Genomic DNA, 17,018 nt, shown 5'->3' with positions numbered 1-17,018 from the left:
GCAACTGCAGCAAGATGCACCAAGGAGAGGGGACAATTTGCAAAAGGAAGTGGTTTCTTTCCCCCTTGGGGATGAAGGTGGCTTCTAATTTCCCTGCCCTGGTGGAAGAGGTTCAGTGAAGCAACGTTGTTGCACAGGGTGTGGGATTCATATGTCAATGCAGTGGAAGTATTTTTTGAGGAAGGACTGGCATGAACTTTGTATTATTATTATTATTTTCCCCCTTTGTGGATGAAGTGTCTCTGGGAACCTGAGCTATGGTGAGGGCAGAGGGCTTTAAACAGATCAGAAAGATGGAAAGAAGAAATGTAGATTTATTTTTTCCTGCATGGGATTTTTGAGCTGTTCTTTGCATAAGAAGAAGCATTAAGAGAACAACCGGGTGTTAAAAGTGTCGTCCACCAGCCAGTGGAAAAACATCCCTACACTTTGCTATCCCAATGGTCAAGCCCTGTTCAGTCTCACTCGAAAGGCTCACGAATGTCCTTACAGCTTTCATGCAGAACGAGATAAGGAAAGCGATTGATGGATCGTCCCACTTAAATCTTCCCTCTCACTGGGACCACCTGCCAGCAGGAAACCCTGCCATTTAATTGTTTTCAGCATAACTGAATTAGTGTAGATGGCGTCCTTTGAATGGCGGCCTTAGTCAGCTGCCTGTATTACCTCCCTACGACCTATTAGATCACACAGATTAGGCCTCCTCCGAGTTCCATCCGCCAGCCAGTGTCGACTGGCAACTACGCGGAGGAGAGCCTTTTCAGTAGTAGCTCCGACCCTTTGGAACGATCTCCCCGTGGAGATTCGTACCCTCACCACCGTCCAGACCTTTCGCACAGCCCTCAAGACCTGGCTATCCCGTCAGGCCTGGGGATAAAGATTGTAATCCGTCCCCACCCGAATGATGAATGAATGTTGTGTTCTATTTTTACTTATGTATTGTCTTATTGTCTTGTGTTCCCCTCCCTACAAATTGTAAGCCGCCCTGAGTCCCTCAGGGAAAAGGGCGGCCTATAAATAATAAACTCATAAACTCATAGTTCAGGAACCGGTGCTCTCTTGTCTGTACCTGTCAGCCAGGCTATTTCTGAAGTCATATCCAGTGGTCTTTCAAAAGACCATTAGACCTGTACATATAAAGACCCTGCCTAGGACCGATAAGAACCTCAGAAATTGCTGGCCAAGAATTAGGCAAGCAAATTCCTCTGCAGCAGCGACATCTCTGGTGTCTCCTACAGCCCAAACCAGATAGGATCACACTGAGCAGCATTCAGTGATGGGGGAGTGGAGGGTGGCGGTGGTGCTCGCAGCAGTCCCAAAGTGGCTAGGAACTGGGCACATCCCAATTCCTGACCACATCCCCAGCTTCCTATTGATCAAATGTGCTAGGTTGTGTGTCCTTGGCAAAAGTTAGGGTGGGACGAGAAGGAAAACACAGTGTTAAATTTCAAAATGGTGGTGTTGGCTGGCTCTGCTTTGAGCTGGAAATGAGACAAAGACAGTGACATGGGAAAAGCTAGGGGGACACATTGGTTTCCCGGTTAGGGGGAATATGAGGAAGAGCCCTAACGAAGGCTCCTGAAGAGGGAAGGGTAGACTTGGGGATATTCCAGAGAAGATTGTCGCATTACACTTATTCCTGCTCAGTTGTAAGATGGTTACTCAAAAAATAAATCCTCTTGGGTAATAAGGAAGTTTAGGACTGCAGACTCACTCAATCCTTGTTTCTTCCTTAGATCTTACAAGAAGGAAAGGGAAAAAAACATGATTAAAAACACGAGAGGGCTTCTGGTGATGATGTTTCCATGCCACCCCAGTGGTTAGATGGAACAACAAATTGTGGTCTTTTATTTGGCTTTCGTCAGCTTCGGGACAAAATGTATTTGATTCTGTTGGCTTTTAACTCGTTCTTTTTCAATTGAATGTAATATTTGTATATTTTATATTTTTTGGTTTCAAGTTTCAAGTTTATTAGGATTTGTATGCCGCCTACTCCCATAGGGACTCTGGGCGGCTCACAACAGACAAGAAACATTTAAAATTTAAAAAAATAGAATAAAAAAAGATAAAAATACAGTATTAAAATTCACATCACTCATTCCATCTAAGCGGGGCTGGATATCACTCAACAGCCCCAGGCCTGCCGGAACAGCCAGGTCTTGACAGCTTTACGGAAGGCCGGGAGAGTGGTAAGGGTCCGGATCTCTGCAGGTAGCAATAGCAATAGCAGTTAGACTTATATACCGCTTCATAGGGCTTTCAGCCCCCTCTGTAGGTCGTTCCACAGGGCCGGCGCAGCAACAGAGAAGGCCCTCCCCCGGGGAGTCGCCAGCCGGCATTGTCCGGTTGACGGCACCCGGAGGAGGCCCAACCTGTGCGATCTTGTTGGTCGTTGGGAGGTAAGTGGCAGGAGGCGGTCTCTCAGGTAGCCAGGTCCTAAACCATGAAGGGCTTTAAAAGTAACAACTAGCACCTTGAAGCGCGTCCGGAGACGTGGAGCTGTCCTTTTCTTCTAGAACAGATCAAATAATAAATGCAAATCAGTCAACTTTCTCAGAGGGGGAAATGTTGCTGGTGCTACCATTGCTTTTGAACATCCTGGCTTTTCCACTGCCGATAAGTGGACTGTCTCGAGGCATGTTCTCATGCGAGGCAGGAGATGCCGGGGAACAGAATTAATCCAAGCTGCTTGTGAACGAGATAAGAGGTTTTGCTAGCCTGCAGGACAGTTCAGCTATTGGATGGCGTGCGTAGGCAGTGGTATCACATTGCCTGTGCGAGGCTGTACGAGTCAGAGATGTGTGTGAGTCATAAGAGAGCAGGGCTTTCGGTTGCACATCAGTGTGAGATCGACCAAATGTGGGACAAAAAAATGTCCCCAAAATATGGGATCATCCAGAACGTCGGAAAACCGTGGAGTGGTTTGCAGTATAGGCAGATATAGCTACTCATAGGTGTGTATGAAGAAAGGATCGTCTCACTGGTGTGCCTTGAGCAGCCCTATGTTTATCTCAGAATGCACCAGAGGATAGGATGACTATCGTGCCAGTCTGTGGCCATGAGACATATTTTTGGCACATATCATGAAACCAAGGACACCATGCGAATAATAATCTTTAGTGTGTTGACTTTACTGAGCTAATCTATATGATTAGCTATATGAAGCAGTTTTGATTCTTGAAATTTGCTGCATAATATTTATATATAGAGATGGGAGATTTCAGCATTCAGAAAACTGCAGCATTCATGTGCAACCACACACAAGAGATGCATGAGCCTTTTAAGATCTCGGATACATTTTTTCCTTTGTTGAATGCTGCCTGTAGTGTAGGAACAGACTTAGCTAAGAGAAAAGCCATGTTAGATGACCTATTATGCATTGTTTTTTTACCTGTTTCTAGGACAGTCTCTTTTCGCCTTCCAGAACAGGGGTGGAAGTCTCAAACAGCCTTCCCTGGCCTGGTGCAATCCCAAACCTATCTGATGCTGAGAATAAGTTAGCCCTCACCTCCCTGGAAAGGTGCTTTGTGAGGAAGAGGGGCCATCACAATCACAGTGGCTCTCTCCTGGTTTGGCATTTGGGGGGGTCATGATAGGGTTTCTTTATTGAACGTGCTTTCAGTTATCTCCATTAAGATACCCTAGCAAATTCTAAACTGGTTATCTTTGCTGACAACAGTTGAACTATTTTTTCCTTCTCTTCACTGCCCCTCCTGCTATGATTTTATCAGCTCCCATTATGTTTTTTTTTAACATATCTGAGCCAACACCTTTTTAAGAGCAAAACAGCAGCCCAGAAAATTAAAGGGAAACATCATTTAACTTACCCTATTTAAATCACATTATTTTGGATTGCAATATGTTTTCTGAGCACTGGTTATAAGGGAAGCTAAAGCAAATCCAATTAGACCTCTCTCCCACTTGGCATCCTCTAGGTTTGTTGGGACTGGAATTCCCAGAATTCCCATGAATTCTTGAAATGTCCTTCCAACATATCCAGATGTTGTCAAGTTGGGGAAGCCTGACTTAGCTGGACACTTTTGAAAGACGCTCTGGGCCATTTCCCTGTGTGATTCCAAGGTTATATATTCTTTCGTTGTAGTGCTTAGAAATAAAACACAAACCGAATAAATGATTCTCAGAAGTGACTGGCAGAGAGCTTCCAACGGCAGATTCTGTTCTTTAGCATGTTTGTTTTGCTTGAACATGTTTGGTGGATCCCAACTGATCTGGGGGATGGAAACTCTTGATTTTCTGAACGAGGCAAAAGGAGACAGGAAAAGGGGTGGACTTTCATGGCCATACCTGTCCTAGGTACTTGTTAAATTCCAGATTCACCTTCAGCTTATCCAGCTGGAAGATGTCAAAGGTCTGTGGACTTTGGACCCGTACAGGTTTCTGCTAAATGCAGCATCTTAGATGTATATATTCCACAGGTTTGTAAACTAAATTTCCTTTCTCTTTTCACAGCTTGTGGCGGTGGGACAGTTCCGGGTCTTCAAGGAGCCCCTGGGTTTTGTAAAGTTGCTAGAATGGGTGAGTCCACCATACCAGCACCCCTATAAGTCAAGAGGAGTCTGTCTAACTCAGTGTTTCTCAACCTTGGCAACTTGAAGATGTCCGGACTTCAACTCCCAGAATTCCCCAGCCAGCGAATGCTGGCTGGGGAATTCTGGGAGTTGAAGTCTGGACATCTTCAAGTTGCCAAGGTTGAGAAACACTGGTCTAACTCCTTTCTTCATCCTGCTTAAAATTAAGACAGATGCTCCAGAGATGGCAGGGTTCGCTTGTTCCTTCTCCCAAAGTTGCATCCATCCCTTAAAGGCGGAGAAAGTTTGCTTTCTTTGGCATTCTGATCAGTTGTAGTCTGCTCCCGAGCCTTGGCTGGGCTCCAGCTGCATGTGAAGTCAGGACTAAGGCTGAAAGATGAGTTCCTGGGTGCTATTCCCAGCAGGATTTCACTGCTTAACATTGGATGGTCTCACAGGTGGATGAAGTGTCTCATCCCCCCCCCCCCCCGGTGCTATCTCCAGAATTACTGGGATTGCCGACCATTCCTAGCCTAGATCTTACAAGAATGGATTGGAACACAGCCTGCTTGCTGAAGCATTGAACCAGGTCAGGCAGGCTGTTCTTCCAATCATCTGGAAATTCTCCACGTCACAACCACTGTGGCCATAGCAACCTAGCAGGATGGAAGGAAGGGATAGAGGGGGAGAAAGTGCTACCATGATATTGCAGCGCTGGGATTTGCTAGTGACGATGCCAGCATCAGAAGAGATGGTGCAAAAGAGAGATTCTCTATCTCAGATAGATAACTGGACAATAGCAATAGCAATAGCAGTTAGACTTATATACCGCTTTATAGGGCTTTCAGCCCTCTCTAAGCGGTTTACAGAGTCAGCATATATCGCCCCCACAGTCTTGGTTCTCATTTCACTCACCTCGGAAGGATGGGAGGCTGAGTCAACCTTGAGCCAGTGAGATTTGAACCACTGAACTGCAGATAACAGTCAGCTGAAGTGGCCTGCAGTACTGCACTCTACCCACTGCACCACCTCGGCTCTGCCAGGAACAGAATGAAAGTCCAAGCTACGTCGCACCTGATTGATTCTCTCCCCTCCCTCCCTCCCTCCCTCCCATCTTATCATCTAATTTAAATGTATTCCAACATGACCGAGGTCCAGCCCCTATTAGATTGAGTGCATGATGTGGTTTTTCTTTTAATTTGTTTCCTCTGTCTTTTAACTCTTCACTTTTTTAAATTCTCATTTTCTGTAAGCCGCCCGGAGTCCTTCGGGATTGGGTGGCCTATAAATTTATAAAAATCAATCAATCAATCAACTTTGTAATTGGGAAAGATATGCACGGAGAGTTCCTCTCACAATCCTCATGGAACCAAATATCACACAGCAGTTTAGAACTTACTGTCCTTGAGTTCTTGCTGAGTTAAGTGTTTTTATAAATGATGATACAGTATTAAAATGTGCTTGCTGTGCAGATACCATCATGTCACCTGTTATAGAAACTACGTGGAAAAGAGGCCATTAATTTTTTTTAAAAAAGGGGCAAGCCACTTCCATTTTGCTGCCAAGAGAACTGTACAGTGTGGATACAAGACATCCACACTATGCAAGACATCAGGAGTTGAACACAACTTGAGGAAGCTTTTCCGATTGTTCCCCAGTCCCAGTCTGACACTCTTATTATATCACTTTAGACCTCGTTACAAATCCACAGTTGCCGGAATGAATGAATATTAAGCAATAATAATAAAAGCCAGGGTTCCATAGCAATTAAATATTTGGGATTGGAGACACTCTAACTCCAGGCAAAGAACCTCTTGGGTTGGCTTCAAGTCAACTTTCTCTCAACTCAACCTCAAAGAGTTGTTGTTAGGAGGAGAAATGGGAGAAGATTGTCTTGCGTACATCACCTTGCAGAAAAGTAGAATATAATTATAACAAATGAATAAATGTCAACACGGCATAAACCTGAGAGTCAACTGGAATTGGAAAAAGTAATACTCTACCTTAGAAGTTGAAGTGACGATTCTAGACCATTAAATTAGAATAATATCCAAACATATAGGCAAACAAGCTAGTAGAGCCGAGGTGGCGCAGTGGTGAGGGTGCAGTACTGCAGGCCACTTCAGCTGAATATTATCTGCACTTCACCGGTTCTAATCTCACCGGCTCAGGGTTGACTCAGCCTTCCATCCTTCCGAGGTGGGTAAAATGAGGACCCGGATTGTTGGGGGCAATATGCTGACTCTGTAAACCGCTTAGAGAGGGCTGGAAGCCCTATGAAGTGGTATATAAGTCTAACTGCTATTGCTAGTTTCAAACATCTTTTTGGCCATAATGACAGGAGTGCCAATTTTTCCCCCCTTTCATTCAATTCTGTTGTAAGAAACAGCAAGTGTTTTAGACCACACGCAATGAAATCTAAAATAAAAAAAAACAGACCTTAGAAAAATCAGGAGCAGTTAGGGCACTTGAGATGGAAAATTCAGATGCTTCTCCTAATTAACTGAGAGCACATTCCATAGGGAATCTGCCTGTTTTATTGCAATGTCGGTAGCTGTGATAGAACACAATAAGAACTGGAATGTGTGCAGGAACATTGGTTGGTGCCCAGAAAAGGTACGGTATCTTCTCTATATCTCCCTGTGCCTTTGAAACCTAGTAAATAGGGTTTAAGCCTCGTTAGTATTCAAATTAGAGATTTCAAGGAATGCCCAGGGCGGCAGGCTAGAGTGGAAAATAAAACACTCTATAAGCGGCACCAATTGACTTCTGTATTGCTGCCTCCAGAACGTATCCATGAAGTCACAATGAGCCAAACTGATTTGGAAAAGAACTTATCTCTTTATGTTATCCTATTGAATGGTATCATCACAAGTTATGATATCAAGAGATCGGTGAAAACTAACACTGAGCCAATTGGAATTACATTTGCAGTGCAGCAGTGGATCTACTCAAAAGTAAGTCCAGCTGAAATTCTGAAGAATTACAGCCCTCACCTGAAACATTAAGACAGCCCAGTTACTTTTATAAAATACAGGTCAGTGTTTCTCAACCTTGGCAACTTGAAGATGTCTGGACTTCAAGTCCCAGAATTCCCCAGCCAGCATCCAGACATCTTCAAGTTGCCAAGGTTGAGAAACACTGATACAGGTTAACCAATAGCAGTTAGACTTATATACCGCTTCATAGGGCTTTCAGCCCTCTCTAAGCGGTTTACAGAGTCAGCCTATTGCCCCCAACAACAATCCGGGTCCTCATTTTACCCACCTCGGAAGGATGGAAGGCTGAGTCAACCCTGAGCCGGTGAGATTTGAACAGCCGAACTGCAGAACTGCAGTCAGCTGAAATAGCCTGCAGTGCTGCATTTAACCACTGCGCCACCTCGGCTCAACCACCAAGAATGTAGGGTAACACTTAAAGTCATTCAATACTCAGTTAAACCACACACACACACAAACGCACGCACGCACACGCACACACACACACACCAATATCCAGTTTTTAAAAAAAGTGTGTTTGGAGGATTGAAGAGAAAAGAAGGAGAAAAAAAGAGCGCTCTATAGATAGATAAAGGGGCAAGAATGGGTGGGTCAAAATGAGGAGCTTTGGATTCTCCCCTCCACCTTACATGAGCTGTAATATCTCGGATAACCATTAGGTGGCAGCCAAGAGTTAAATTTAAAATTTTAAATTAAAATTGCTGTCATCGGAGGAGATCTTTGCAGTTCAGATACAGGTGGATTATTTTTTCCTTTTCTTCCCCCCCCCCCAAAAAAACCCCCCAATAGCTAAGCACATTAAAATAGCTTTCCCCCTACTGCCTTCCCAATAGGTTCTCACAGTGCCTGGAAATTATGGGCCTTGTGTTACAATATACCTGGAGAGCTCCAGACTCATGAAAATTGCTTTGTACAACTATTTTGACATTAAACTCAACCTATTGTATAAGAACATACCCATTATGAAGATTTTCTTTTGGTGTCATCAATAACACACACACACACACACACCAACACACACACACACACACCAACACACAAAGAAAATTTATGAGCAGAATTTTGAACGGGGAAGCCATTGATGGGATGGGACCAGTGGTGGGTTTCAAAAATTGTTGGAACCTACTCTGTGGGTGTGGCCTCCTTTGTGGGAGTGGCTTGCCGCCCATGTGACCGGATGGGAGTGGCTTGCCGCCCATGTGACCGGATATGAAGATGCCGACGACACTTGTCAGAACCACCTTAAATTATCTCACACACAGCACTGGCGTGCATAAGAATTGGGTGTAAACTTCTTTTTTTAAAGGCATCTTTGGTTTGCGTTAAAACAACTTCAACACACACAATGTTCTGATTGCACCACAAACGCAGTAGTCATCCTTACCTTTCACAGAGGCCCTGAGTTTTATAAATATGAGCATGATAGTGTAGAATAATCATATCCAAGGACCAGTGGTGGGTTTCAAAAATGTTTGGAACCTCTTCTGTAGGTGTGGCCTGCTTTCCGGGTCCACTGGTGGAACCTCTTCTAACCGGTTCGGTAGATTTGACGAACCGGTTCTACCGAATAGGTGCGGACTGGTAGGAACCCACCTCTGGATGGGACACAACTGCAAATATAAGATCCTTGTGGTTGAAGCCATCCTTGATTTTGAGAGTTGGAAAATATGATCCCATATGACCTGGGCAGTTTGGGATATCTTTTCCTGGAAAATTCTGGAGGCCAGATGTTCCCTACTGGATAGAGCAGAGGTAGGGAATGATGGCCTCTTTATGACTTGGCTGGCTCGGGAATTCTGGGAGTTGAAGTCCACAAGTCACAAAAGGGCCATTGTCCCCCACCTCTGGGGTAGAGAGCAAGGATCCCAGCCTTTGGAACCAACGGGCATGTTTGGATATGCAGGTATTTTCGGAACAATGGTTACCACGGGAGATATGGCCAGACCCAAACACTTGTATCTACTAAAAAACAAACGAAGAACTTGCCTACAGCCCTACTCACCATCCCATTTTCTAAGAAAGCCTCTGTCATTGAAAATACGGCTTATGCTTAAGGCATGCTTTGCTCTGCAACATACAGGCTCCCCATTTTGAAGAAAAAAAAAGATAATGGATTTTTAAAAGAAGGTTAAATGTAATAGTCAGCTTGTGGAGCTCAAAGAAATATATTGTGCACATTGTTGCCTCCAGGACATCTTACGGAACGTGTAGTAAATAGGCACTGGGACCTGTAGTAAATAGACACTGGGACGGATCGGGACTAAATCCTTCTCCCAGCGTAGCCTGCAGCATATCAAGACCTCAAAGCCGGTTTCCTCTGGTTGTTCTTTCTTAGATGCACATCCTGGCCCCAGAGGCTTTAAATAAATCCCAAATCCCTTCATCTTTCAGGCTCACCAGCACTTCTTAATCCACTTTTTATTATGTATTTTGCAAAGACTAGTCTGGAAGTACATTTGCACTGTGATTTGTGAAGTGCTCCGAAGTCCTGCCTTTGGGGAGCCCAGCAGATTTCCCTCTACGTCTCCAGAGCTTCCGGCAGAGAAGGAGGGATCAGATTTGTTCTCAGACCAAAAAGGCTCTATTTTGTTTCCTTAAAAGATGCATTACTTCGCTATTTTGCAGTGGTGTGTGCAACCCCACATTTTTCTAGGTGAAGCTTTGCAGTTGCAAACTCAGGAGTTGTGGGTCTCAACTGTGACTACCAAGCTGTTTTTCCTAGTCAGCCTCACAGTTGTCTGCAGTGGGGCAGGTTGGAAAAAAAAGGTGGGCATACTACTTTCAAATGGCACAATATTCCACTCGTGCCCCGAGCTTGAATTGCTAGCTTAGTTGAAACCATTCCCGAGTTAGTAAACTTGAACTACCTTGATACGTGAGCTTTACAACAAGCCACGCAAACAGCTTAGAAGTTCAGGGGTGCACACACAAAAAGATGAGTTCTGCTTAAAAGAGCCGAGGTGGCGCAGTGGTTAGAGTACAGTACTGCAGGCCACTTCAGCTGACTGTTAGCTGCAGTTCGGCGGTTCAAATCTCACCGGCTCAAGGTTGACTCAGCCTTTCATCCTTCCGAGGTGGGTGAAATGAGGACCCAGATTGTTGTTGGGGGCAATATGCTGACTCTGTAAACCGCTTAGAGAGGGCTGAAAGCCCTATGAAGCGGTATATAAGTCTAACTGCTATTGCTATTGCTATCTTGAACCAGTTTCTTACCATTTGTATTTCTTTGTCTACGGGACCTCTAGTAAGCTTGTTCTGTTGCATGGACCCTTCTGCCCTATCAGTATTCCAAGGGAGCAGGTTACCCAGTGATGGGATTCAGCCGGTTCGCACCTATTCGGGAGAACCGGTTGGTAACTTTCTAAGTAGTTCAAAGAACCGATTGTTGGAAGAAAATCTTTTGGTTTTTTCCCACTTTACAGGACTAATCCTGTAAGGAAGGCAGGAAGGAAACATTCTGGTGTTGTTTCTAGCCTCATCTTTGTTGCCCTGCTTACAGAAATTGTATCTCCGGTTAACCCTTATTACATTGCGAAGGCGAAGCGCCCATCGACCTGAGTGACCTTGAGTTGGCCACGCCCACCCAGTCACGTGACCACCGAGCCCCGCCTACCCAGCTTGTCATTAGGGCAGGGAACCGGTGGTTACATTATTTGAATCCCACCACTGAGGTTCCCTCACCCCCCAAACCATCTGGGGGAAGGGAATTCTGGTAGGGGGGGATCTTTCAAATCAGATTAATGAGGACTGCGCACATTCAATGGATGCTAAATCGGAATGGAGGATGCAGGAAAAACAATCCCAAACAGCTGGCTGGAACGCTGAATAGCATGCTGTTCCTTCTCATTGCAGTTCCTTTACTTGCCCTCTGTCTTTGGAAGCCATTTCATTAAAGGGATTTAAGCTCCTCACAATCTAATTCACCGCGACATAATTTAAAAGCCTTCCAATAGCCATCGCCCTACAGCAGGTCTTTAAAGCAGGGATCTCTGCCGGCTCTTCTGCTCTGTGGGCTGAGCCCAGGCAGGGAATGGTGGCTCCCTGGGTGATAGAGAGCAAAGTGGGTCAGGGCTGGGTTAATATCTGGTCCCTCCCTGATTAGATGCTGGGAGGAAGAGATTAAGAGAGGGATAAGGCACGCTCTCGCCTACCCTCGTTCTCCAGCTCTTCCCATGGCAAATTTTGCTCTAAAAATATCTGTGATCACACAGTGATTTCTCAGCTGATCCATGATGACAGTAAACCAAATGCCTCCTGCCCCCCCCACCCCCCACCCCATCCTAAGCAAAGGCTAAGATGATCCCTTCATCCGCCGGTTTCCTTCCTAGAGTGCCCCCTGCTGGCCCAAGGGAACCCAACCGCATTTACATCCCCACCTCTGCGCACTATTGCTCTGGAAGACTGAAATAGCCCTGTGACTCACATGGGTGCAGGCATTGCTCATTATCGAGAGGTTGCCTTGCTCGAAAAAGAAGATGCGTTGGCATCAATTAAAGAAAGGGCCACATATGAGAAAAGATGCGCTTTGTAGAGAGGTGAAATCTTTTGATGCCACATTGGAGTCCTAAATAGCAATAGCAATAGCAGTTAGACTTATTCACCGCTTCATAGGGCTTTCAGCCCTCTCTAAGCGGTTTACAGAGTCAGCATATCGCCCCCAACAACAATCCGGGTCCTCATTTTACCCACCTCGGAAGGATGGAAGGCTGAGTCAACTCTGAGCCGGTGAGATTTGAACAGCCGAACTGCAGAACTGCAGTCAGCTGAAGTAGCCTGCAGTGCTGCATTTAACCACTGCGCCACCTCAGCTCTTATCTAAAGCGTTTCAGAAATATGTCTCCACACAAAGCAGCAAAAGGTCCGGCAGAATACAGCGTCATTCAATTATGTAAGCCGCCTTGAGTCACCATGGGTGAATTTATGCGGCAATATAAATTTAATAAATAAATAAATGTGCCTCAGCTCTAACAGGTGGTCCTTCAAATTGGCGTGGAGAAATGATGGGTGCTGAAGGCCTACTAATTTTCATTTCAAGTCCCTGGTTCTCATTGAGGGAGGAAATCTGCAACTGGCTTGTACCTTTTACAACTGGGTGGTGCCACGTTAGGCAATTTCCGTACACCCAAATTTGTCAGGCATAACAGAGGAAGCTGCATAACATAGGATGAAAAAAAATATGAGATGAGATTAACCTCTTCTGAATTCTACAAACTCCACCCGTGACTTATGATTCATTTCTAATCATGTAAAAACATATAACTAGCTTAACATGTATTTCTCGACTCTGAACCAGGGAATCCCCATACCATATTTTTCGGAGTATAAGATGCAACTTTTTCCCTCAAAAAAGAGGGTGAAAATCTGGGTGCGTCTTATACACTGAATACAGTATTATTGGCCTCCTGAAACCCCGCTCCCTTTGCAAAAATAGCCGTGCATAGTCTTTAGGAGGCTTCCAGAGTGCTCCTGGGGGCTGGGGAGGGCAAAAATGAGCGAAAAACGGGCCATTTTTTGCTCATTTTTGCCCCCCCAGCCCCCAGGAGCACCTTATAAGTTTCCTAAAGGCTATGCATGCCCTTTTTTTTGGACAAAGAACAGGCCCTTTTCCATGAAAAATGGGCCATTTTGGGGAGTTCTACAGAGTGCAAAAACTTGTTTTTTTAATTTGCCTTTTCAAAATCTTGGTGCATCTTATACTCCAGTGCGTCTTATACTCTGGTGCATCTTATACTCCAAAAAATACGGTATTTGGAGTGGAAGTAGTAAGCTAAGAGACCTCTAGAATAATAGGAGACTAAATTTTTTAAAAATTTTTTAATGTCTCATTTAACAGACAAAAATAAAGCAATGATATACAATAAAATATGATGATTAAAATTATATCAAGCTCTTCAAAGAAAAAAAAATTCATTGTATTGGGATGTACACAACTACCGGAGTCCTTTCATATATTATTAAATCTAGACAATAGAGCCTTCACTAAATTAAAATTCCCAGATTCCTTTATTGGAATCTATTTTTTTTAATTGCATAAATTTTATGAATCTTTGCAATATGGTAGACCAACTGCTTGTAACTTTTCAAGTTTTAACTTTTGTTTTTTAAGTGAACTTAAAACTTGAACAATAATTGTTCAAAATGTGGTCCTTTTAAAATAAAATTTCAAATTAGATGCTAATCCTTATTGAGGGGAGAAAGTACTTTGAGGAGATTCTGACTAGGGAGAAAAAGATTGATAGAAAAAAAAAGACTAAGTATTTCCCACTCTTGTTTGAAGCCTGCTAAATCTGTTTCTATTTTCTTTTTCTTTTTTTAAAAACTATTGTTTTTAAACTTGTTTGGGGAAAATATTGCACACATTTTTATTATAATAGTTTGTCCTTCAAATCCTTGAGTTAGTCAATCCAACCAGTTGGTTTTTTAAAAAAAATCATACTAAAATATTTAAATATGCAATAGTAAAAAATGATTATATCAAAGAGCAATTGCACCATTTTCACCACCCAAGTTCTTGCAAGCAAAAAAATATTAGGAAATTTTATTCTCTTCCCACCCCCAACCCGGCGTGCCTTTCTATACCATGAGCTACTAGTGGACTGTTCAGTTGACCAATCATAGAGGACAAACGCCAGCAACCAATCCATGTCCCTCCCATATCTATCTATCCATCTCTCTCTTTCTTTAAACTGTTCAAGCACTGCATGTAACCTGATCTTGTTTCCCCCCTCTTCCTCCCTGTCTGTCTGTCTGTCTGTCTCTCTCCTACCTACTACCTATCTATCTATCCATCATCTATCAATCATTATCTAACAGAGCTCACAAAACATGTTCTCATCTCAACCTACCATTCTAAGGAACCAAGATAAGGTACAAATGAGAAGCCATCTACCTCCAGGTTTCAGCATTTTAACTAGATCACTGGGCCAGAAATTAATTGGCATGTTTGTGGGAAAGGTATTTAAAATATTTGGGTATCAGGGAGCACAACATCAGAAATGTTGCAAATATAATTAGCATTACAGTAATGACATCTTATAAAAATTAATGTATTCAATATAGAAAGAGGTACTTAAAATCCAGATTTAATATTTCAAACAAAATATTTCATAAAAAGTCAATACAACGAAATAATCAAGCTTTTTTTTTTTCAAAACCTTCCACTAGGTTATTTTCAGGAAACTTCAGTTCTCTAGTGTTAGAAATAACTTCCATTGCAACTTTTTTTCAGGAGTATAATATTTTACATGTTGTGTGGCCACTAAATATCTGTGAAACCTGTACCGTTTTGTAATATCGCCAGCCTTTTTGCTCCCCTGATGCCACACCTCTGGTATGTAGCACAATAAATTAGGATTGCTGCTGAGTAGATTTCCAAATTTCCTGTGAATGTCACTCACGTTTGCTTCCCTTTTTCTCCCCAGTTCTTTTCCATTTTTGCATTTGCGACGTGTGGCAGCTACTCTGGAAAATTCCGCCTCAGCGTTGATTGTCCCAAGAAAAATGAGAGCAAACTCAATATAGAGGTGGAATTCGCCTATCCCTTCCGGTGAGTTAAGACTTGGTTGGAACTGTTCTCTGAAGAAACTGTAAAGAAACTGCTGGTGGGCAAATTTGTCTCGTTCCCCCCCTTTCCCTTGTCTTTTGTGAGCCGCCCGGAGTCCTCCGGGAGTGGGCGGCATACAAGACAAATAAATAAATAAATAAATAAATAAATAATACAAAGGTTTACAAGCAAGATGTTGTTTATGGACAAGAACACAGCACATTCCAGGAATAAGGAAGCTACCAACCAGCGGCCTGAAGTTCTGGTTTTGACAGTCAATGTCCAACACCAGGTAGAACTTTGGGATTCCCCAAATGCCAAGCAGGGCCAAACTAGATCGCTAAGTGGAAGACCATCAAGGAATGTTTGTAGGCCAACAAATATCCAAGAAGAAAGGAACGATCAACCCCTATTTATTGCTGCCAAGGAAACAATAGGGCACTGGAAGTAGGGTCAACACAAAGAGAATATCTTTTCTGGATCAAGTATAGAAGACAAGTTTGAACTCCTGATATTTACATGGATGGGTTGTGGGTAGAAAGGCATGCACATATGTAATTTAATAATTGTGATTTAATAGATTTAAATGCCGCCCAATCCCGCAGGACTCCGGGCGGCTTACAAAAACAAGACTAAAATAAAAGTTAAAATAGGAAGAGAAGAAAAACTATTTTAAAAGCAACGCACCATACACTCAATCTTGGTGGGGCTGGACCTCATTTGTGAGGTCAACAGCCCCAGGCCTGCCGGAATAGCCAGGTTTTAGTGGCTATTGTAGGTCTATGTGTGTGCTTTTTCAACAGTCATGCAGAGTAACCCAAGGAGTCCATTAGCAGAGCATGTGGTAATGGACCTCCACAATTTGTTAATCTTTAATTTGTTGCATTGAGGACTATACTTACCCTGAACCATGAGCATCCATCCATTGTCATGGCTAATAGCAACTGCTACCGTGAAGTCGATTCCATTATGAATTTTGCTTACCATTTTTTTTTCATAATCGGGGTCTAATCCTGTGGCTGTAATCCCCATGGTTTTGTTTCTCCTGAAATTAGTAGTATTAGGCCGCTTTCCTTAAGGCAGTGGTTCCCAAACTTGGCAACTTTAAGACTTGTGGACTTCAACTCCCAGAATTCTCCAGCCAGCAGAATTCTGGGAGTTGAAGTCCACAAGTTTTAAAGTTGCCAAGTTTGGGAACCACTGCCCTAACCTATAGCTTGGTTCATGAATCATGTTAAGCCATAGAATATCTTGACCACTGCCATTCCAAGTCAGAATGTAATTAAGTTTTGGTTTAGCATGTGTGACCCCAGCCATGATCTAAATTGGTCCAAATAAGAAAATCGTGGTAGAATCTTAATTTGGCCATGCCATTGTCCCAGGGTAGGCCTTGGCCCACAATCAAGACAAAATCTCAAGGAGCGAATTCTACAGAACTATTAACGTCTATGTTTTGCTTATTTTTTTTTTTAAATAAGAGTCAGCCATCCTATTCCATAATGTAGTTATTTGCTGTACAGGACAAATACTCTATTGGGAAATACAGTTTCTTAAAGTTTATGCTCCTCTAAAGGGAAGCCAGATAAATTGGCAAAGCCTCAAAAAAATTAGACAATTGTTTTGAAACTTTCAGATAAAGATTAAGGCGTTAATTATCAGCATGCAGTTACCACGGCAGCTATCAATAATTTTTTTAAAGAAGATATTGGACAGCCATTTGTCCAGAATGGTATAGGGTCTCCTGCTTGTATGTATATTTATTTATTATATTATATTAATTATTATATTATATTATATTATATTATATTATATTATATTATATTATATTATATTATATTATATTATATTATATTATATTATATTATATTATATTATATTATATTATATTAATTATATTATATTATATTATATTATATTATATTATATTATATTATATTATATTATATT

At 42.8% G+C, this 17,018-nt stretch overlaps 1 protein-coding gene across 1 annotated transcript in view; it reads left to right on the top strand.

Annotated features, from left to right (window-relative positions):
* Positions 1 to 17,018, top strand: part of SYP (synaptophysin) — a 35,032-nt gene that overhangs the window by 1,844 nt on the left and 16,170 nt on the right. The window contains exons 2-3 of the mRNA XM_087710918.1: positions 4,471 to 4,536; positions 14,950 to 15,074. Coding sequence (XP_087567044.1) covers positions 4,471 to 4,536; positions 14,950 to 15,074 — 191 coding nt within the window. The remainder of the gene's footprint in view (positions 1 to 4,470; positions 4,537 to 14,949; positions 15,075 to 17,018) is intronic.

Source organism: Thamnophis sirtalis, unplaced genomic scaffold, assembly GCF_051295495.1.
Source record: "Thamnophis sirtalis isolate CommonGarterSnake01/CBP01778 unplaced genomic scaffold, rThaSir2_p1.2 scaffold_3, whole genome shotgun sequence".
Lineage (NCBI taxonomy): Eukaryota > Metazoa > Chordata > Lepidosauria > Squamata > Natricidae > Thamnophis > Thamnophis sirtalis.
The sequence above is the reverse complement of the archived record's forward strand: the minus strand, read 5'-3'. Positions and strand labels throughout refer to the sequence as shown.